Genomic DNA, 23,606 nt, shown 5'->3' with positions numbered 1-23,606 from the left:
CATACTGTTTGAATGAATATCATCTTAGAACATGAGACAGGGTGAGATACCGGCAATCAACATAAGACAGGAGACAAATAATAACTTCATGTAGTTTACCAATTTACTCTCCCCTGCAGACTTCAACTTCTCCTGTAGTTTTATGGTGGTCTGGCGGATCCTTTCTATCTCCTCTTGCTGTTTAAGGATCAGCTGTCTTTCCTTCCGAGCTGCCTTATTGGCTTCTTGAAGACGTTTTATTTCTGCCTAAGGTTTAAAGAGTTAAGACAGGGATCAAGATTGGGAGAAGACAAGGCCAAAGTAATATTAAAAAAAAATCATCACATCTATTAAAAACAAATACATATAGTATTTTATAACAAAAGTAGTAATACTGAAAAGTTTAAAAAATAATGAGGAAATAAATCACAATCTCACTATTCTAAAATAATTTAATATGATCCCTTAATTTTATTTAAATTATAATTAGACTGATAATTTCATATTCCATTTTAAAACATACATTTCACATTTTTCCATAATGCTACTTAACGTTTACACTTACTAGTTTAATAGCTGCTTATCAAGTAAACTAATTAATGTAACTATTATTCTATTGCTAAACTTTTAGGCTCCTATAATGTTTTACTATCCCAAATAATGCTTTAATGCCCATACCACAGACTAGTTCTTTAGGAGAGATTTCTAAAAGTAAAATAAACAAGTCAAAGACAATGAATCATTTTGTGGTTCTTAAAAACAGTTTTTAAAATTGCTTTCAAAAAAGGACTGCCCCCGCCTACAATGCTACCAGAAACATTTAAGACTACATTGCACCAATCTCTCTCCACACAGAATACTAAGTTTTCAGTTGCTATGTGGGCAGAAGATAACACACTTCACTGCTAATAATTGTCAAAATTTAACAGATAATCCTTTTTTAAAAATAAATTTGTTTTAAATCTGTTTTCTTGGTTAGATATGTTGGCTCACACCTCTAATCCTAGCACTTTGGGAGGCCAAGGCAGGCAGATCACTTGAGCCCAGGAGTTGACCAGCCTGGGCAACACGGTGAAACCCCACGTCTACAAAAGATACAAAAATTAGCCAGGCATGGCGGCACTCACCTGTGGTCCCAGCTACTTGGGAGGCTGAGGTGGGAGGATCAACCTGAGCCCAGGAGGTCAAGGTTGCAGTGAGCCAAAATCATGCCACTGCACTCCAGCCCGGGAAACAGAGTGAGACCTTGTCTCAATCAATCAATCAACCAATCAACCAATGTTTTCTTATCAATAAAGCATAATAAAGACATTAAAATTTGTAATTACAATTATTTTAATCATTGAGATTTTTTGAAACTACCTTAAAATGCAAAAAAGTGCTTTATAAACATCTACACTTCCAAAACATCAAATTAACAATTGTTAATATTCAGTTATATTTTCTCCAAGTCTTTAATCCTGTAAATAAATAAAACATTACAGATAAAACTAGTCTGCAATCTTGTGCCCCAACTCCTCAGAGGTAACAACTATCATGGGTTTGGTATCTATCCTTCCAGCACATTCTTTTTAAATTATTCTAAAAATATTTGTGCTTATCTGCAAACAAAAAGATACACTATTTGGTTTGTATATTTAAAAATATTTTATAACTATCATATGTATATGTTTTATTTTTTTATTTTTTTTTGAGACGGAGTCTCGCTCTGTCACCCGCGCTGGAGTGCAGTGGCCGGATCTCAGCTCACTGCAAGCTCCGCCTCCCGGGTTTACGCCATTCTCCTGCCTCAGCCTCCCGAGTAGCTGGGACTACAGGCGCCCGCCACCGCGCCCGGCTAGTTTTTTGTATTTTTTAGTAGAGACGGGGTTTCACTGTGTTAGCCAGGATGGTCTCGATCTCCTGACCTCGTGATCCGCCCGTCTCAGCCTCCCAAAGTGCTGGGATTACAGGCTTGAGCCACCGCGCCCGGCCCATATGTATATGTTTTAAATCTTGCTTTACTAGATATCACTTTTGATATTTACCATGCTAATTTATGCCTTTTAATGCTGCATAAAATTACAGTGGAGAACCATATATTTATCTATTACCCATACGGTGGGATTATTTTTATTTTTAAAATTTTTTAGAGATAAGGTCTTGCTCTGTTGCCCAGGCTGGAGTACAGTGGCTCAATCACAGCTCAATGCAGCCTCAAACTTGTGGTCTCAAGTGATCTTCCCACCTTAGCCTCCCAAGTAGCTAGGACTACAAGCACGTGCCACCATGCATAGCTAATTTTTATTTTTTATTTTTGTAGACACAGGGTCTTGCTATGTTGCCCAGGGTAGTCTCAAACTCCTGGCCTCAAGTGATCCGTCTGCTTTGGCCTCCCAAAGCACTGGGATTATAGGTGTGAGCCACTGTGCCCACCCCATATGGTGAGATTTTAAGGTTGTTGTCTATTTTTTACTATTGTACGAACAATGCTGTAAGTGAAGAGCCTTATATATTTTGTCTTGTTGGGCACATTTATAAATTTTTCTGGAGCAGTAGTTCTCAAAGTGTGCTCTATGGAGTCCCTGGAAGTCTTGAGACCCTGTCAGGGGACTCTGAGCATCAAACCATTTTTTATAATACTAAATACATTATGAGCAAATATATTATTTGCTCTTTATTCTCATTCCCTAAGGAGTACACAATGGTTGTGTACATTTTAAAGAAAGTAACTATATTTTCCAAAACAAAAAATAATTTAGTGAAAAGAATGATTTTTTTAGCGTTTTGCATATCTCTTTATCGTCTAGCTTGATTTTTTTTAACACTGTGCATTGATCACCGGGAAAATGTTGGTTCACTAAGTTATGCGGATTTTCTAAATGTTGACACACTTCATTATGCAATATCAAACAGTTATACTCATGAATATCACCATTAATCTCAAAAGAAAAATTATTTTGGGCGGGCAATGGAAAGTTTTCAGAATCCTGACTTGTGTGTGAAAGCTTGAATTTTATCATTGGCAACATATACTGTCAGTTATTTTTTTGAAGTGACAGGGATACTGCTTCGTTTTTGAGAAAAACATTTGTCAAATAACCAAATCTGAATTAGCACAGTTTGCCTTGAATCATTCTTTCAAGTAAAAATACTATTCCATGAAAAAAAAATTTAAAAAAAAGCTCACAATTCAAACAAGCGCACAAATACTGCTCCTTGAATTAATCACTATATTCTGGTATCGAGCAAATCACTATATTCTGGTATTCTGATTATGGATTTCCCGTTTCTGTCACACAGAATACAAAAAAGACATGTACTCAAGAGTTTAAGACAATAAAATTAATAATTCTTACTACTCAATCAGGACATTCTAAATGAAACTTGCTTTCTTTAACTGCAAGTAAGTGGCATGAAGAATAAGACAATTACCAATACGGTTTGGTGCCACTGACTTGTGCTAAAGCACCAGCAGTTTTACTCAGCATTGTTTTCTACTATTTAGTGCAAATGTCAACACAGTGAAAAGGGTAAATTCATATCAGAGTACCATTATGAAAATAGTTTTGATCTTCCAGACCTGTGAAAGGGTCTTAGAGGCCAGAGTTTCACAAAGTACATTTTGAAACTTCCACTAACCTAGGCCTGAGTTTCTGAACCAAATAATGTATAAATTCACCCAATTCAAGCCTAAAAGAAAAAAGAGACAATTTCAAAGGAATACTTGGGAAGCAAGGTTTGCTCCTCTTGTAAGAACACACAAAGTTGTACAAACGAATTGTTCACTTTAAAATGGTGACTGGTATAAGTGAATTATTCACTTTATTAAAATGGTTATTTTTATGTGTTACGAATATCACTTCAGGGAGGGTAAAACTAGTAAGACATAGGAAAATACAGTCTCTCTTTTTTGGATACGGTTGTACCAAATTGCTTAGAGCCAGCCATTTCACTATTAGCCAAAAGAATTCTTACTGCTACAGTTGCAATAGATATCTTAGCACATATATTCTTACACTTTGGTTCTTTCAACCTTATAAGGCAACTTTTCAGGGGTAACTAATTGGATCAAAGAGTATATTTTGCACATTTACTTAAAAAATTCTTAAGTATTACAAAAAGAAAAAGTAGTCACTCATATCCCTACCACTGGCATTAAACATATTTAACAGTTTGCACATTTGTTTCAAATATGTTATTATCTATAAATAGATAAATACAGATGAAACCAAACTCCATGCCAATCTCTTCCTACTTCCTCTCTTCCCCAGAAGTGCATCATTCCTATATGTGGTTTTTTGCTTTTGATGCATGAATGGTTCCACAGAACATATACTACTAATTGGTTACGTTAAAAAAATTTACATGACTGGTATAATACTGTATATATTATTTGCATCTTGCTTTTCTATAAAAAAGAACATTATGGTTTTTGGTAAAGGAAGATCTACTGTTACACTCTCCAGTATGACAGCTTCTAGCTACATGTGGCTAGTACCTACAGTATTGGACAACACAGATATAGAAAATTACTATCATTTCAGATATCTCTATAGACAGTGCTGATATCTAATACATTCAGTTTCCTGTAGTACTATACTTTCTTGCAAGAATATGTTTTATTTCATCTATTCTTTTATTGAAGAGATTAAGTTGTTTCCATTTTCCCCTGCACATATGTGAAAGCTTTTTTAGGATATATACCAAGACAGAACTGCTGAGTCATATATATCATATATGTCCTCAACTGAACCAGGTAGTGGCAATTGCTCTCAACTCAAAGTGGTTACACCAGTCAACACTCTAACCAGCTATACAGAGCCGCAGTGACAAAACTGGAGACTCAGGAGATCTCAAACTCACATTCTCCTCAAAGCAGTTGTCAAGTTCTGAAGGAGCACATAGAGGGCTAAGGAGTTAACCCTGAAAAGTCTCTAAAGCAGAGCAGAAATCCCCAGTCTCTTGTGCTGAGTAAAAAATTTTATCTGGGTTTCCAGTGAAGCCCTGGAGAGCCCCAACCCAGGGACAATGCAAACCAGAAGTAGACTGAGGCTTACCAACTCTACAACCCAACCCTAACCCAGCACAATCTTTGAATGAATTAAAATGAACAGTTGATAACTCTAATAAAATAGCAAAAGAAAGGATAAATCCTCTCTGGGGGAAGAGACCATCAGCTGGAGCCTTTGCAGTTATTTATATGCTGTTGTCTAGTACTTAACAAAAAAATTACTAGGCATGCAAAGAAAAGGAGCCATACGATAGTCAAAAAAAAAAAAAAGAAAACAGACAATAGTAATAATAGAGGCACAGATGGCTACATATAAGCAGACAGGGAAGAAATAACAGTACCGAAAATTAAAATAACTATGGATAATATGTAGAAAAAGATAGAAAAGTAGGCCAGGCACGGTGGCTTATGCCTGTAATCCCGGCACTTTGAGAAGCCAAGGCGGGTGGATCACCTGAGGTCAGGGGTTTGAGACCAGCCTGGCCAACATGGTGAAACCCCATCTCTACTAAAAATACAAAAAAATTAGCTGGGTGCACCTGTAATCCCAGCTACTCAGGAGGCTGAGGCAGGAGAATCACTTGTACCCGAGAGGCAGGGTTTGCAGTGAGCCAAGATCGCACCATTGCACTCTAGCCTGGGCAGGAAGAGTGAAATTCCGTCTCAAAAATAAAAACAAACAAATAAAAAAAACCAAGTAGATTAAAGGGTAGAAAATTTCAACAGACTTAAAATCTATTTTAAAAAGAATAAAATTGGGTATTATAGAACTAAAACAAATCAAATTAAGAATTCACTGGAGACACTTAGCAGTGCATTGGGCAAAGTAGAAGACATACTAATGAACTCAAAGACAGGTCAATAAAAACTTTCCAAACTGAAGCACAGTGTTTTTAGTTTTTAATTTGTTTGTTTTAAGGAATAAAATACAAACAAGACAGAGGAAAGGGATGTGGCAAATGGTCAAAAGGTCTAACCTATGTCTAACTGAAGTCCCTGAAGGAAAGGAGAAAAAGAATGAGGCAGAAGTGGCCAGGCACAGTAGTTCACACCTGTAATTCCAGTACTCTGGGAGGCCAAGGTTGGGGGATCACTTGAGTCCAGGAGTTCAAGACCAGCCTGGGCAACATGGCGAAACCCCATCTCTACAAAAAATTACCTGGCACTGGTGGCGCACACCTGTGGTCCCAGCTACAGGGGAGGCTTGGGTAAGAGGACTGCTTGAGCCCTGGAGGCAGAGGTTGCAGTGAGCTGAGATCGTGCCACTGTACTCCAGCCTGGGCAACTGAGTGGGACCCTGTCTCAAAAAAAAAAAAAAAGGGAGGCAGGAGCAGAGGCAATACATGAAGAGACAGTTTCTGAAAAACTGATTAAATAAAACAACCAATACAAGAAGCTCAGCAAATCTTAAATAGGATGAATACAAAGGAAACCACGCCTACATGCATCATAGTAAAACTACTGAAAAATTGGATAATTTTTAAATAATCTTAAAAGGAACCTTCAAAAGAACAAGATTAAGATAACTGACCTCTCCACATAAACAATAGAAAGCAGTAAATAATGGAAAAATATCTTTAAAAGTGCTGAAAGAAAATAATTTTATGCCTATTAAAAATATTCTTCAAAAATAAAGGTGAAACAAATACATTTTCAAACTAATCAAAACAAAAAATGTGTTATTAGCAGGCATGCAATAAAATACTAGATATATTAAAATGAAAAATTTTATACTTCAAAGGATACTATCAAGAAAGTGAAAAGAAACCTCACAGAATGAGGGATAAATTTATAAATCTTGTTTTATTTTATAACAGAAAGCTACTGTAACATTATAGAAAGTTATTTACTTATTTTAACTAAGAAAAAATTTTAATTTATTTTAAAATCAATTTTTTGGATTAAAAATACACTTTTTTTTTTTTAATAGAATTCAGAATTTATTCAAATTCATATCATCTGTAATGTTTCCTGGGATAAACATATAACTAAGTAATAAGCTAATATATAATTCAGATAATTAGGTTCCTAAATCATCTAACATAGTAGCTAGCATCTGACAACAGGTTAATATGGAAAAAAATAACTAGAATCTATTGAATACTTACCAGGCACAGTGAAACACACTTTACATATGTTACCTCATTTAATCCTCACAACCACCATATGAAGTATAATCCCACTCCTACAGATGAGGAAATTAAGTCTCAGAGAGTTACTTAAACTTTGACCGTGATTACACAGTTGCAAGTGACAACACTGAAATTCGAATAATAGCAACTAACATTTATTGAGCACTTACCATTGTGCCACGGTCTGTTCTAAGTTTATTTTATGTATTAACTCACTTATTCCTCAAAACAACCCTATAAAGTATGTTACTATTATTATCTTCAGTTTACAGATGAGGAAACTGAGACACAGAGAAGTTAAGTAACTTGTTCCAGGTTATGAAACCAGCAACTGGTAAAGCTGGGATTTTAGCCTAGGAAATCTAACTCCAGAGCCTGAATTCTTTACCACTACACCACCATGCTGCCTCTCCAGAATTCAAAACTAAGGTCTTTCTAAGTCCATTAAGCCAAAATATTTATCAATATGTAATTAATATGTCATGAAAGTCTAGGGAAACAATAATTTAAAATTTAATCCAAATAGATTCTTTTACACATATCTTAAATTTTAAAATATGTATTTCAAAAGAGTATTTTTCTTCTACTTACTACATGAAGGTAGAAAGTTTGCCTGTGTATTTTAATTTAGCAGTGACACACAATCCTAATTTAGGAGAAATACAGTAGATTATCAAGCAACCCCTATAATTATAGTAGTATGAACATAAACAGTGGAAGTATCAACTAAATCTCATTTAAGGCAATAATAAGGAAAAGAAATCAGGCAAAATAATAGATTCCATAAACTAACTTGCCTTATAAGTTGTCCTAAAGGGGTGTCTTCCCTAACGTACCTTTTCTTGCTGCAACCTTAAAAGCAAACCACGCTGTTTCTTCCGGAGTGGGGGCATTTTATCATCCTCTCCTTTGTCTCGTAGATGTCTGCAAATAATAAATAATATTTTTCATTCAGACAAAGATTTGATTAAATTTCTCTTACCTGAATAATGTCAAGAATTCTAGACTACTAAAAAGTCTACAAACCAATTTAACATTTTCCTTTTTTTTTTTAATTCATGTACCATCATATGATCGACTTATATTTTCTGTATCAACTGACCTTTTATTTTTTTATTTTTTTATTTTTATTATACTTTAAGTTCTAGGGTACATGTGCATAACGTGCAGGTTTGTTACATATGTATACTTGTGCCATGTTGGTGTGCTGCACCCATCAACTCGTCAGCACCCATCAATTCATCATTTATATCAGGTATAACTCCCCAGTGCAATCCCTCCCCCCTCCCCCCTCCCCATGATAGGCCCCAGTGTGTGATGTTCCCCTTCCCGAGTCCAAGTGATCTCATTGTTCAGTTCCCACCTATGAGTGAGAACACGTGGTGTTTGGTTTTCTCTTCTTGTGATAGTTTGCTAAGAATGATGGTTTCCAGCTGCATCCATGTCCCTACAAAGGACGCAAACTCATCCTTTTTTATGGCTGCATAGTATTCCATGGTGTACATGTGCCACATTTTCTTAATCCAGTCTGTCACAGATGGACATTTGGGTTGATTCCAACTCTTTGCTATTGTGAATAGTGCCGCAATAAACATACGTGTGCATGTGTCTTTGTAGTAGAATAATTTATAATCCTTTGGGTATATACCCAGTAGTGGGATGGCTGAGTCATATGGTACATCTAGTTCTAGATCCTTGAGGAATTGCCATACTGTTTTCCATAATGGTTGAACTAGTTTACAATCCCACCAACAGTGTAAAAGTGTTCCTATTTCTCCACATCCTCTCCAACACCTGTTGTTTCCTGATTTTTTAATGACTGCCGTTCTAACTGGTGTGAGATGGTATCTCATTGTGGTTTTGATTTGCATTTCTCTGATGGCCAGTGATGATGAGCATTTTTTCATGTGTCTGTTGGCTGTATGAATGTCTTCTTTTGAGAAATGTCTGTTCATATCCTTTGCCCACTTTTTGATGGGGTTGTTTGTTTTTTTCTTGTATATTTGTTTGAGTTCTTTGTAGATTCTGGATATTAGCCCTTTGTCAGATGAGTAGATTGCAAAAATTTTCTCCCATTCTGTAGGTTGCCTGTTCACTCTGATGGTAGTTTCTTTTGCTGTGCAGAAGCTCTTTAGTTTAACATTTTCAAATGTGAAAAGCAGTTGCTACAAGTAGCTGTAACCATTCATATCCAAATAAGTATTTTACTGAGGTATATGCAAGCCCTAGAATGTGTCCTCTGAAGACAGAAGGACTTTGGGAAATTTACAATATTGTATCATATGACAACATAAGATTACAGTCAGTTAAGTGATAAAACAGGAATGCAAAGAAAATGTTATGTGGGTAGGAGGAGGTCTTGCAAGAAATACAAATCAAATATGACTGCCATATTTCTAGCCTGAGAAACTGGGTTGCTCAAATCAAATCAAATGAGGAAACAAAAACATCTTAAAATATAAAGCATTCCGTTCTATGAATGAAAAAATCAGTGAAAACTGTGCTCACTGAAAGAACTTACTTTTTTTGATGCTCTAACCAGGCCAACTCAGCCTTAGTCTTCTCCTTCAAGGCCTTTTCGCGGAGACGCAGGAGTGAAGACTGGTGAGCTGCCCTCATTTCTTCTTCTTTCATATACTGTCGAACCATCTCCATAGTAAATTTAGAAAAGCTATCTTGTCCTCCTGAGAATGGCATGTTCAGTTCCTAAAGTAGATGATTTCTTTCTTGTTTATCATCATCTAACCTTTTGGTACTTAACTCCACTAAAAGAAGTATACATTTACAAAAACAAACTATATATTTAACAAGGCCATCAACAATGTAAGAGAATATTCTTTAAAAAGGCACATGAGGCAGATTAACATTCATCTGCTAATTTACTCAGCCAATAAAATTTTAATAAACTACTGCAAGCCAATTACTGTCCCAAGGATCCAAAGTGGGATAAGAATTTGTTTCTGCTAACCAAAAAAGCATACAATTTGGTAAGAACGAATGTAAATTTCTAAATGGAATACAGCATTAGAAGAGTGAAGCCAGTACAAAAGCTAGAGACATAATATTGGCTCAGATCCTCAAAGGCCTCATATATCATTCCAAAAAATAAGTTTGTATTGTACTTTGTAAGGAAAGGGAAGCCAGATTTCATAGGAAAACTATAAAATAAAACTGGTATCTTAGAAAAATCATTCTAGTAGCTGACAAATGAGACAAGTACAAAATGTTTTCTCATATCTTTGAGAGAACATATCCACAACCATTTACCTCCACAGATAAAGTGAAACACACCTTGGCACTAGACAGTGTAGTTTTTTCTGGAGAAGCTTCTTCATCAGAGTCATCATGATGACCTCTTCTCTTTTCCATATTAAATCTGCGGTGACTCTCTGAAGGTAGTAATGATCGAAATGATTGTTCTTCTATTTCATCTTCTGTCATGGATTCATCAAATTTCAGAGAATATTCTGTTGCAACAGATGTTGAGTCTAAAAGAATATGGAGAAAGTAGATTTTATCATTATAACTGTTCTCAGTAGGTATTCAATTAGTAGCCCTTTGCCTCTTTATGGGACAATCCAACATAAATTCATAAAACTGATCACTAAAAAATAGACATGAAATATTAAAATTCATTTCCCTTACAAGCAAGGAAAAAACCTCTAAAAATACCTAGAAATATTAGGTTAAGAAATATAAAGATTAATGTTGCAAAAAATTTAGAGAGCTCTTACAAATCAATTAGAAAACCACTAATGCACCTATAGAAAAATGAAAAAAGGTCAGATCAGATGCTGTTTTACAAAGCAAATATAAATAGTAAAAGTGAAAAACTGTTTAACATTACTATCAAAGAAATGCAAGTAAAAATATCTTTTTAAAAAACTCATTAATTCCAAGTTTAATTAGAATACGACAGATCTCTCAGGCTGGTTCCTGTGTGCCTTTGACATGGTTTTTTTGTTTGTTTGTTTGTTTGTTTGTTTTTATTGAATATTTCTTCACTTTCTGGTACTACAAGATATTCCAGGCTCAAACTGTATTTTCCCTACAGCCCTAGAATCAGCCATTTCTCCAAAAAACTCTTATTTATTTTATTAAGGAATGATACTTAGAAACCACAATCTAGGGACCAGGCACAGTGGCTCACACCTGCAATCCCAGCATTTTGGGATGCTAAGGTGGGAGGATCCCTCGAGGCCAGGAGTTTGAGACCAGCCTGGGTGACAGAGCAAGACCCCATCTCTTAAAAAAATCAGAAAGAAAGAAAGAATTTGTAGGCACTAGTTGTCCTTGTTACTACGGGTGTATCACTGCTTCTGCACTTGCTCAGTGGACAGAGCTAGGTAATATATGGATGTATATTAATCCATGTATACATGTGTGTGCACACACTTACGCACACAATTACAATTGCTTTTGTATCCATCCAGTCAGCCAGTTAAACATGAATTCATACTTATGTCTATGATCCAGTACCAGAGTTCATTCTAGTCTTCCTTTCTTATGTATCTTCCCTTCCAACATCGAGAAACACGGCTCCCACCATCCAACACTCATTTACTTATTTGTTCAAACCCAATATATATGTAAAGTATTGTTAACCTGTACCCCTGTGAAAAACTATTATCCAACTAGAGTATAGGTTTATATACCGTTCCTTTTGTATTAGGCTTATATTAATAGTTTCTACTCAAGACACCATTTTCCAAAGTTACTTAGGTCAGCTCTTTTCCCCTAACTGCTTCAATGTCGTTATGCCATATATTTGTAATACAGTTAGATCCATTTATCGCAGGCTGCGTTCCATTTTGGGATCTCCCAATATCCTGATTCATGTGTGTGTTTGCATGATTAGTTCACAGATACTAAAATTTACTCATTGTGATACACAGTTCCAAGGTTTTGACAAATACACAGCATCATACAGAACATACATACATACAGAACAACTACTCTATGTAACAGTTCCTTCACCCTAAATGTCCCTCCATGCATCCTCTTTGCAGTCAACTACTTCCTCTTCCCCCTAATGCCTAGAAACCAACTGTTTTCCATTTCTTTAGTTGTGCCTTTTACAGACTGTCATATAAACTGAATCATATTATAACAGATAGACTTTTGGGGCCTGCTTTTTCACTTAGTAAAATTCACTTAAAATTCGTCCAAGTGCGCGCCCTTCAATAGCTCCCCTGGTAGAGGGGAGGTCTGGTAGAGCGCAGGACTGTAAAATTTGTCCATGTTGTTGCATGAATCAAAAGATTATTCCTTTTAATAGCTGAATAGTATTTCATTGTATGGATGTACCAGTTTATCCATTCCCCTAGTAAAGGACATCTTGATTGCTTCTAGTTCTTAGCAATTATGAATATGCTGCTATGAACATCAGTATATAGGTTTTTATGTAGACGTAAATTTTCAGATCACTCGGTAAATACCCAGGCATGTGATTGCTGGATTGTATGGTTAAGTCTTACAAGACACTATGAAACTATCTTCCATGGTGACCATATAATTTTCCATTCTCACCAGCAATGTATGCAAGTTCCTGTTGCTCTGCATCCTTGTCACCAATTTATTATTATCCGTTTTTCTGATAGTCATTCTAGTAATGTGTTATGGCATCCTGTGATTTCAATTTTAATTTCTTTAATGATATATGTGGTTGAAGACTTTTTCCTGTGTCTATGTGCCATCTGCATATTTTCTTCAATAAAGTATCTGTTCAGATCTTCTGTACATTTAAAAAATTGAGTTGTTTTTCCTATTATTGAATTTTTTTTTTTTTTTTTTTGAGACAGAATCTCACTCTTGTTGCCTAGGCTGGAATGTAGTGGCACAATCTCGGCTCACTGCAACCTCCACCTCCAAGGTTTGAGCAATTCTCCTGCTTCAGCCTCCTGAGTATAGCTGGGACTACAGGTGCATATCACCATGCCCAGATAATTTTTGCATTTTTAGTAGAGATGAGGTTTCACCATGTTAGCCAGGCTGGTCTCGAATTCCTGACCTTAGGTGATCTGCCTGCCTCAGCCTCCCAAAGTGCTGGGATTTCAGGTACGAGCCACCACACCCAGCCTTCTATTATTGAGTTTCAAGAGTTCTTTACATATTCTAGATAGAAATCCTTTATCAAAGATGTGATTTGCAAATATTTTCTCCCAATCTGTGGCTTGTCTTTTCATTCTCTTCACAAAGTCTTTCACAGAGTGGAAATTTTTAAATTCTGATAAAGCACAATTCACCAATTTTTTCTTTCACAGATCATACCTTGAGGTGTTACATACCTGAGAAGTCATCACCAAACCAAATGTTGCCTAGATTTGTATTTTCTCCTACGTAAGAGGTTTTTAAGGGTTTCGTTCTTTGGATAGTGGCTGCCCTGTGAATTCTAGCTGTCTTGGCTTCTTCAGATTCCTAACTCAATTTCCTCAACTCAAGACCACTGGGCTCCATGCTCTGCAGTCTGGAAACTCCCTAGGCAGTAAACTGGTAGAACTGTAGCACTCATTTGTTTCCAGTCTCTCATGAATCAACACAATTCACTGCCTGAGGCCCACTGTCTTAAAAATAGTTACTTCATGTTTTGCCTGATATTTTACTTGCTTTAAGAGGGAAGCAGGCTGGGCACAGTTGCTCACACCTGTAATCCCAGCACTTTGGGAGGCCAAGGTGGGCAGATCATGAGTTCAGGAGTTCGAGACCAGCCTGACCAGTATGGTGAAACCCCGTCTCTACTAAAAATACAAAAATTAGCCAGGCGTTGTGGCGCATGCCTATAATCCCAGCTACTCAGAAGGCTAAGGCAGGAGAATTGCTTGAACCCAGGAGGCGGAGGTTCCTGTGAGCTGAGATCATGCCACTGCACTCCAGCCTGGTGACAGAGCAAGATTCTGTCTCACACAAAAAATTAAAAAATAAATAAAAAATAAAAAATGAAAAAAAAGAGGGTAAGCAAATCTAGTCCCTGTTGTTCCATCATGGCCAGAAGTAGCAGCAGTCCAACTAATACATTTTTGTTTTTGTATTTCTGCTAGTCAAGTAAAGCACTGGGCAAGTAATTCAGTATTGTTTAAAGAAGTTAAATAAAGTCACTGTTCATGATATTTTAAAATAGTCACTTGAAAATTATTTATTCACTGTTATTGGAAGCCCAGGCACCATGGTACAAACAAGTCACACATGGTTACTGTGTTTCCTTCTAAGGTTTACAAATATTATCTACAATTAAATTTGTCATCAGTGCTTTAATTAGAAACACTATTTTATTCATGAGATAAAGTTTAGTAAATATTAACGAAATAAAGTTAGAAATCTCCTCAGCTAAGTATCCAAATATATCACTTTTCATGTCTACATTCCAAAATACTAGAACACAGTTGCAGTCAAGTTGTCTGCCACTTTATTTACTTATTTAATTTTTTTTTGAGACAGGGTCTTGCTCTGTTGCCGAAGCTGGAGTGCTATGGCTCAATCATAGCTCACTGTAGACTTGATTCCTAGACTAAAGTGATTCTCCCATCTCAGCCTCTCACGTACTAGGACCATAGGCTGTGCCACCAAGCCTGGCTAATTTTTAATTGTTTTGTAGAGACCGGGGTCTCCCTATGTTTCCCTGGATGGTTTCAAACTCCTAGGCTCAAGCAATTCTCCCACCTCAGCCTCCCAAAGTGCTGGAATTACTGGCATGAGCCACCGCATACAGCTTATTTGCTACTTTATAACAAGGATCACCTTTCCTCTGGTTTCCAAACAAATGGTTACACATTTATTTGCAAAGAAAGTTACCTTTTTCATCAGGAAGAGATGGAACGCTATCACTTCGTAGAGAATCATCTGCAGCAGTCTGAACCTGTTCATCAATGGAACTCTCTATCTTTTCACCATTAAGTTTCTTCTCATTTTCCTGACAAGATGGAACTGAAGGACTTTCTTGGCGGCTATTACCACTACTGCTTCTTTTTATGGATACATGGAAACAACAACAACAAAATTAACAAAATAAGAATTATAGCTTCAAAGTAAACTTATTTGGCCAAATGACTGTACTTTATAGTCAAGATAAAAATGAAGATGTAATATAAAACAGAAAAAGCAAAGTAACATAAGTCTGAGAATATTTTGGAAAAGATGAGAAAGATGAGTAGGAGAGAGGAAGGTTTTGCGTTTGAATAATCATAATAGGCAGTGTTGCTAGGTTATCATTCCCCTTTTTCCCTTCATTTCAAAATCAAACTTCTGGGAAAGGAGCTACTGCTCACTGTTTCTACTTCTTTACTTTTCATTAACATCACGGTTTATCACAATCTGCTTCCATCCCAACTGCTCTACTAAAACTATTCTGAATAAGCTTTATCTATACTTTGAATTGCTAAATCCAATAGATAATTTATTGCTTTGCAACATTAGATGTTGACAATATCTCCTTTAAAAGCTCTACTTGCTAAACAAAATACAGTAAAAGGTTAGGATAATCTGGACGAAAGCTATTTGAGGACTTTCTACTATTCTTGCAACTTTTCTGTAAGCTTGAAATCATGTCAACATTCTTATATCCTATGACTTTACTCTCACCTGCTTCTCTTCCCAACTCTTTAACAACAAGCTTTCCTTGTTTCTTTCATTTGCTTTAAATTTTTCTGTCTTTCCTTAAATTGAAGGTTTTGTTTTGGTCCTTTTCTAACTTTTTTTTTTTTTTTGAGAAGGAGTCTCACTCTGTCGCCCAGGCTGGAGTGCAGTGGCACGATCTTGGCTCACTGCAACCTCCACTTCCCGGATTCAAAAGATTATCCTGCCTCAGTCTCCCGAGTAGCTGGGATTACAGGCATGTGCCACAACACCCAGCTAATTTTTTTTTGTATTTTTAGTAGAGATAGGGCTTCGCCATGTTGGCCAGGCTGGTCTCCAACTCCTAACCTCAGATGATCCACCCGCCTCGGCCTCCCAAAGTGCTGGTATTACAGATGTAAGCTACCATGCCGGCCCTCTTTCTATTTTATACTACATGTTCTCCTTGGGCAATCATAACCATAACTTCAACTACTACCACTTAGAGTGAGTCTCAAATTTGTATCACTATCTTTGCCCTTTCCTTGATTTTAAGCTTCAAGTGTTGAAATGCCATGTGAACTTCTGATTTTGGCTATTCCTCAGCCCACAAACTAAGCATATATTCCCCCAAGTGTTTTCCTTTCTCCTTCTTATATTTCTTGGTTTATTCATTCATTACACAAGCCGGGTTAATATACTTAGGATCCTCAGCACATACTTATTTCTTCTTCCAAATTTCCCTTGCTGCTCTGTCTGCCTAACGACCTACAGAATTAAAGAATCAGTTCAAGTGTTATTTCTGAGAAGACTGCATGGACCCCACCCCTACTCTCAAGGAAGCTTTGGTCACTTCTGTCCCTGTGTTCATACTTTTTTTTGTGTGTATATTTCTATGATAATACCTATCAGAACATAATGCTATTGTTTGGTTTAATAAGTTTTTGAAAAGATAAATCTTCTAATAAAGCAATAAGGTAAAAGATGTAATGCAGCACACAGTAAGGGACTTTTAAGTCAGAAGGACATGGGGTTGAATCCCAATTCTACCAATTGCCAGCTATGTGCTAATCATTCACTCAGTAAATTTGTAGTAGATTGCCTATCATGTGCTAGGTACTTTGCTAAGTTCTGATGATACAAGTATGCATGGTCCCCCCTTAAGATGGCTATAATAAAAAACACAACAAGCATTGGTGAGGATTGTAGAAAAATTTTACATAGTGGGAAAATAGTATAAAATGCTGCAGTTACTTTGGAAAATAGTTTTGCAGTTCTTCAAAAAGTAAAACATAGAGCTACCGTACATGATCCAGCAATTCCATTCCTAAATATATACTCAAGAGAAATGAAAACATATCCACACAAAAGGTTGTATGTGAATGTTCACAGCAGCATTACTTACAATAGTCAAAAAGTGGAAACAACCCAAATGTCCACCAACTGATGAATGGATAAATAAAATGTGGGATAGCCATGCAATAGAATATAATTTGGCCATATAAACAAAGTAGTGATACATGCTATAACATGCATGAAACTTGAAAACATCATGCTAAGTGGAAGAAGTCAGTCACAAAGGGCCACATACTGTAATGATGCCATTTATATAAAAATCCAGAATAGGTAAATCCATAGAAAATGGAGACAGGAAATAGTGGTTGCTAGAGGAGGGTATAGGGAGTAACTGCTAATGGTTACTGAGTTTCTTTCTGGGGTGATGAAAATGAAGCCCTCAATGAACTTCTAGTCTAGAATGTAACTGACTAACAAAGAAACATGTACATACAGGGTGGTCAAGACTGTCACAGCTATACTCATTGTGCTGTAGGAGAACACTTAGGTGAGAGCTAAAGCAGATGGGATAGCACTGATTCTTGATAGGTAAGTAAAAGTAAACTAAATGAAATGAGACAGGGGATGGTCTAGAAAGAAGGTATATCATATGCAATGGCACAGAAGACAGAAAGCAGGGTTCTTCTAGACAACCGGAAATAGTGAATGGAATATAGTAAAAGAGGAAATGCCAAGAGATGGGGCTAGAGATGGACCAAAGGCTCAATTATAAACAAAGTTTTTATGCCAGGATAAATAATTTGGACCTTAATTTGAATCTTCTGAGGGAATACTGAAGATTTCAAATAGGTGAATAACCAAATTGGCTAGAAATTTTAAAAAATCACTCTGGTTATCATGTGGCTAACGAATAGAGTGGAGAAAGATTAGAGGATGAGGACAAGTATTAGGAGTTCACTACAGTAATCCAGATGATAGTTGACATGAAGTTACAGTGAAGGTGTCAGTAAAGGTTAAATGAAAGTCAGATAGTTTCAGAGACATAATAGCTACTCAATAACTTTTGGTATTTTTCCCACATGTTCACGTCTTTTAGTTTCATTATTTAATTTTTTAAATTGGTGTTTTACTATACTTGACAATGTCAGTATGTTACCTGTAAAAATGCTGTAGCCTCTAAAATCTTCTAATCCGAGATGGAACCATAATTGAAAGCTATAGCCATTCATATCACACTAACTACCAGTGACAAGCTATTCAAATTTTTTTTTTCTTTTGAGACGGAGTCTCACTCTGTCACCCAGGCTGGAGTGCAGTGGTGTGATCTTGGCTCACTGCAACCTCTGCCTCCCTAGTTCAAGGGATTCTCGTGCCTCAGCCTTCTGAGTAGCTTACAGGATTACAGGCACACGCCACCACCTATGGCTAATTTTTGTATTTTTCGTAGAGATGGGGCTTCACCATGTTGGCCAGGCTGGTCTTGAACTCCTGACCTCAGGTGATCTGCCCACCTCAGCCTCCCAAAGTGCTGGAATCATAGGCGTGAGCCACCACATCCGGCCTATTCAATATTTTTTTATAACAATAAAAATTTGTAACATCAGGAAATATGAATGTCAGCAAGGAAATGTACAATAAACACAGTCTTTGAAGGCAGATAAATTAAGGTGCAATTCCTTGATGTATCATTATTTGTGTGACCTTGATTGCGTTTCTTAACATCTCCATAAGCCTCAGTTTTCTAACCTATAAGGATAACACCATCTGCCTTGGAAGGCTGCTGTGAATATTATATGCAGGAAGAACAATTTATACAATGCTTATACAATGTAGGTTCTCAAGGAACAGTGGTTACATTATTACACGGACCAACTATTTTGTAAATTGGCTAATTAGGGAAGCTAGCACTTTGAAGGGAACACACTGTTCTATTTAAATAAACAATATTAAGAAATCAAAGAAAGCAATGTTTAAGCCATTTATCAGCGTTTACTAAACTGTACTAACAAATCAAATTGTCTTCACCTTCTATCATGATTCTTGTATCCTGAAGACTCAGAATAACTATCGTATGAAGGGGAATACTTTTGATGCTTTGAGTCAAGGGTCCCTTCTTTCCTCCGAGAGAGTGAAACAGATGGACTTTTCCTACAAATAAAATAAAAACTGATTAAACATTCAAAGTCTTTAATAATGGAAAGATTTTAAGTACTGCTTAATAGCAAAATGACATAAAATCTTGAACAAATAGATATTATAAAATAACTTACAACACATTAAAGAATGTCTTCTGTTTTACTAAGGAAGTAAACACAAATCACTCCTAGTATCAATGAATGTAAACAGAGACTTAAAATCTAAGAATTAGAAACAGTCAAAATATGATTAAGAAAAACACACACACACAAATATGGTAATGTCACCCAGTCCTGCCAAAAATAATCTCTTTAATGACTTCATTGCTCCTAGAATAAACTCCAAAATCCTAAGTCCGCAAGGTCCTATACCATGATCTGATCCCTGCATCATCTCATACCATCTTCTTTGCTCTCTGCCTCCAGCCACAATGGTCTTTATTTGTTTTCTTAAATATGCCATGTTCCTTCTTCCTTCAGGGCTTTTCATCTACCTATTCTTTACCTCCTTTACATTACTAACTCCTCATTCATTAGATTGCACCATAAGCTTTACCACAAGCTTTATTTCCTCAGGAAAGCCTCCTCTGACCTGGTGGCACCCCCAGGCTATTCAAATTCCTGTGTTACATATCTCTGAGACATGTGTTCCTTTCTTTCATAACACTTAAATTAGTGTATAAGTATTCATTCACTTAACTGAATATTTGAGTAATATTTATCTTCCCTACTCGATTATGCCCATAACTGTATTCCCAACCAAAAATAATGCCTATGACAACAAATACTCATTACATATTTGCTGAAAGAATATTAACCTAATGGACAGTCATTATATATTTGCTGAATGAATGAATATTAACCTATCTGTTTCAGTTCTGGTCCTCAGCTGTTTCACGAAGTCTGGAAGGTGCTGCCGTTGGTGGTCATACAGTATTGCAAGGGGAGCTCCTGAAGCCATGACAGCATCTGAGATATGAGTTCTAGTCAATTCTGCCATCTAAACATGAACACACACCAGAAAGGCAAATGTATTAAAAGGTAAGGTCACAGAACTGAGAAGGAGAATAGTGTCTTGGAAAGAAAGATCACTGACTTGAGAGCAAGCAAATTCTGCCACTAACAGACGAAATACTGTGGACAAGTCATTTAGCCTCTTTAAGTCTCAACAGCTTCATCTTGTAAAAACAGAGTTGGACTACATGATTTCTAAGGTTTCACCTAGCTATAACAGTCTATGAATTAGACAGAAAACCTTTTAAAGCATATCATAAGCAGTAATAAGCCAAAAATTAAATCTTCCTTCAAGAATCAATTTAATTACTACTTCCTTTCTAACTCTTTGCTGACCAACAGGTGAAGTACATTTCCTTACTCTTAACCACTACTGCAAGTGCTGCATGTACTATTCATTCGGTATTTGTTCAAGCACTACTTTGAGCTATTCCTTTTACTAATGACTTAAAGTGTTTTGAAATCTTTGCTAATGTTGTCTACATTAAAATTTTCTTGAGAAAGGAGACTCAATTTTATACTAAAACGTACAACTCCATAATACCCAACATATAGTAGGTTCATGGATTTCCAGTAACTAAGTCATTTTACAAATAGTACTAACTTTTGGTTTAAAAACGTGTAACTGCTAAAATAAAGTGAAACTGTATCAATTATGAATTGTGATATCCTATGTAAAGACAAAAATAAAACTACTTCTGGCTATCCCCCTGTTATAGAAAAGACAGTAACTAATATCATTCTGGGTAAAAATGAAACATCTTCACACAAAGCAGATCAGTGGTTCCCCAGGACTGAGATTAGGGACTGGTTGCAAAGAGACATGAGGAAACTTTTTGAAGTAACAGAAATATGCTACTTCTGGATTGTGGTGATGGTTATAGGGAGATATGTGTGTGTGTGTGTGTGTGTGTGTGAGAGAGAGAGAGAGAGAGAGAGAGAGAGAGAGAACTCACCAAACTGCATACTTAAAATGGGTACATTTTATTGCTTATAAATTATACATCAATAAAGTTGATACTTTTCTAAAAAGCTTATCAGAGGGCAGAAATGTAGAGCTCTTCATCTTTTTTCTGCCTCTGTAACATTCACATGTACAACACACCACAATCAATGGTGCCTCTTATTTCGATAGGGTATGGCCCCCAATCAAAGTCACTAATTCAAAGTATGCATTTACTAAGATATTAGAAACCCATTACTGAAGACCAAAGTTACTCAGATTGACTAAAAAGAACTAAAAAGAGAAGGGTTCTCAATGGCATCTACCTCACAGATTTGACGTGCTGCATCTGTGGTGAGGCGAGCGGTCTCTGACTGCTGAGCTGCTATTTTACATGTTGCCTCCTGTAGGACTTCAGTTACTTCGTGTTGTGATTTAACCACCTGCTGTAATGATTCTGCATGGACCTTTAAATAAAAGAGGTTTAAAAAAGAAGTTATGTTTTAGTTTCCTTGCCTCCCAAATTAATTTTAATTTATAAATTTATTTCATGTCTTATTTGTAGTAAAAAACACTTTACTACAATCCAGATTTCATGATTTAAGTCTTAACTCCACTGTTCACAAGTTACTGTATCTGTGGATAAGTAAATACAATGTACCTCAGTTGCCATTTCCCTAAACTGGAAATGAGTCTTGACAGTTTATTTCAGAAGGTTGTAACAAAAATCAAATGACATGGAATTATTCCACAAAAAGTACTAAAACTTTATTATTTATATATATATATATATATTTTTTTTTTCTCCCATATAATTAAAAGAATGCTAAAGTAATTTCTAAGATACAAATTTAGGTTTAAAAAACAAGAACCTGCTGCAAAATAAGTTACCTGAGCTGCTTTGTTTCGGGTTTCTTCTAATTGTCTCTGACTCTCCAGAGCCTCTTGTTCAGCCTTCAGTTTCAAGAGGGCCAAGTCTCTTTCATGGCGTTGCTGTTGTGCCTTCAAAGTAATGGTCAAATGTTAATTCTCAAATACTAAACTATTTTAACACAGTGACTATAACACATACCATGCTCTCTTACTAATACAAATCATTTGAAGCAACTAATTAGAACCAAAAGGAAAGACAGTAAAAAGAATAGTCAACAGCCACTTACCATTTATCAAAATATCTAATGACCACCTCCCATGTGCCAAATAATGTAGTAATATAAAAATTTCCAGTGCATATAGGACTAAGAATTAATATCAAAAAGCTGGTTAGAAAGCAAAGGCTATAGCACCCAACTTTTTGGAAGAGATAAAAAAATGTCTTATGTGTAAAAATAAAAATAATGCCTCACATCTCACAATTTTATGACTCTTTTATTTTGACTTTGAAGTAGTAGTTTCATTAAAAAAAAGATGTCTCCATATAAGGTTTCCTTGTCACCAGGACCCTTTCTTACCACAATTCCACACAATGTTATCTATAAATATATATATTTTTTCATCTCCTTTGAAATAGTGCTAAATAATAGAGGTTTTCAAAAAGTGGTAAGGGCTGGGCGCAATAGCTCATGTCTGCAATCCCAGCACTTTGGGAGGCCAAGATGGGAGGATCACTTGAGGCCAGGAGCTCAAGACCAGCCTGGTCAACATAGTGAGACCCCCCATCTCTATTTTTTTTTTTTAATTAAAACAAAACAAAAGAAAACAAAAAATGGCAGTAAGGCTGTATGTAAGGCTGTGGTAATGCTCTGCCCAAATCTGGAAACCCAGAATTATAATGTATGTCCAAAGTGGCAGAAAACCTCAGCGCTGACTCAGATTTCAAGGTCAGCATGGCCCTCCACTACAATGGGGTCATTTCCTCAATACAATGATTCTCAACAAAGTTGGCATTAGTCCCTCCCCACCCTCTACCAGGAAACATCTGGAAATGTCCAGGGAGTTTCTGCTGTTACAATGATTGGACAACACTACTGCTATTTAGCGGGAGGAGGGCAGGAATGATGGGATCTCTGCAAAGTATGGGAACAGTACCACACCAAGAACTGTCTGACAAGTCTTTTGGGAAGAACAAACGGAAAAGGAAACTGAAAAAAAAAAAAAAAGCATCAAAAATCATAAAACATTTGGGAATAAATTTTAAAATGTATAAGACCTCTACAAAGAAAACAGTAATACTAATGAGAGAAATAGTCAAAGATTTATATAAATAGAAAAATATATCATGTTTATGAATTAGAAAAGGCAACACTGTTAAGATGTGAATTCTCCCCGGACTCACTGATCTATAGATTCAATACCATTCTAATCAAAATCCTATCAGGCTTTTTTTTTTTTTTGTAGAAACTGACAAACTGATTCTAAAAGTTACATGGAAATGTAAAAAACCTAGAATAGCCAAAATCATTTTTGAAAAAAAGAAACAAAGTTGGAGGAATTATGTCTTGATTTCAAGACTCACTAAAAAACCACAGTAATAAAGACAATATGGTACTGACATTACGGATAGATGAATAGATCAATGAAAAATGAGTCTAGAAATAGATCTACACAAGGCCGGGCGCGGTGGCTCA

General features: G+C 36.2%; 1 protein-coding gene across 1 annotated transcript in view; it reads right to left on the bottom strand.

The window, feature by feature from the left end:
- Positions 1–23,606, bottom strand: part of CEP350 (centrosomal protein 350kDa) — a 135,896-nt gene that overhangs the window by 55,085 nt on the left and 57,205 nt on the right. The window contains exons 17-25 of the mRNA XM_011951138.1: positions 21,931–22,041; positions 21,366–21,506; positions 19,946–20,082; positions 18,973–19,095; positions 14,893–15,062; positions 10,396–10,592; positions 9,626–9,810; positions 7,941–8,028; positions 100–246 (exon numbers count right to left, since the gene is read on the bottom strand). Coding sequence (XP_011806528.1) covers positions 100–246; positions 7,941–8,028; positions 9,626–9,810; positions 10,396–10,592; positions 14,893–15,062; positions 18,973–19,095; positions 19,946–20,082; positions 21,366–21,506; positions 21,931–22,041 — 1,299 coding nt within the window. The remainder of the gene's footprint in view (positions 1–99; positions 247–7,940; positions 8,029–9,625; positions 9,811–10,395; positions 10,593–14,892; positions 15,063–18,972; positions 19,096–19,945; positions 20,083–21,365; positions 21,507–21,930; positions 22,042–23,606) is intronic.

The sequence above is a fragment of the Colobus angolensis genome, unplaced genomic scaffold (genome assembly GCF_000951035.1).
Source record: "Colobus angolensis palliatus isolate OR3802 unplaced genomic scaffold, Cang.pa_1.0 Scaffold315, whole genome shotgun sequence".
In the NCBI taxonomy this organism is placed as follows: domain Eukaryota; kingdom Metazoa; phylum Chordata; class Mammalia; order Primates; family Cercopithecidae; genus Colobus; species Colobus angolensis.
This window is presented reverse-complemented; position numbering and strand designations above follow the sequence as displayed.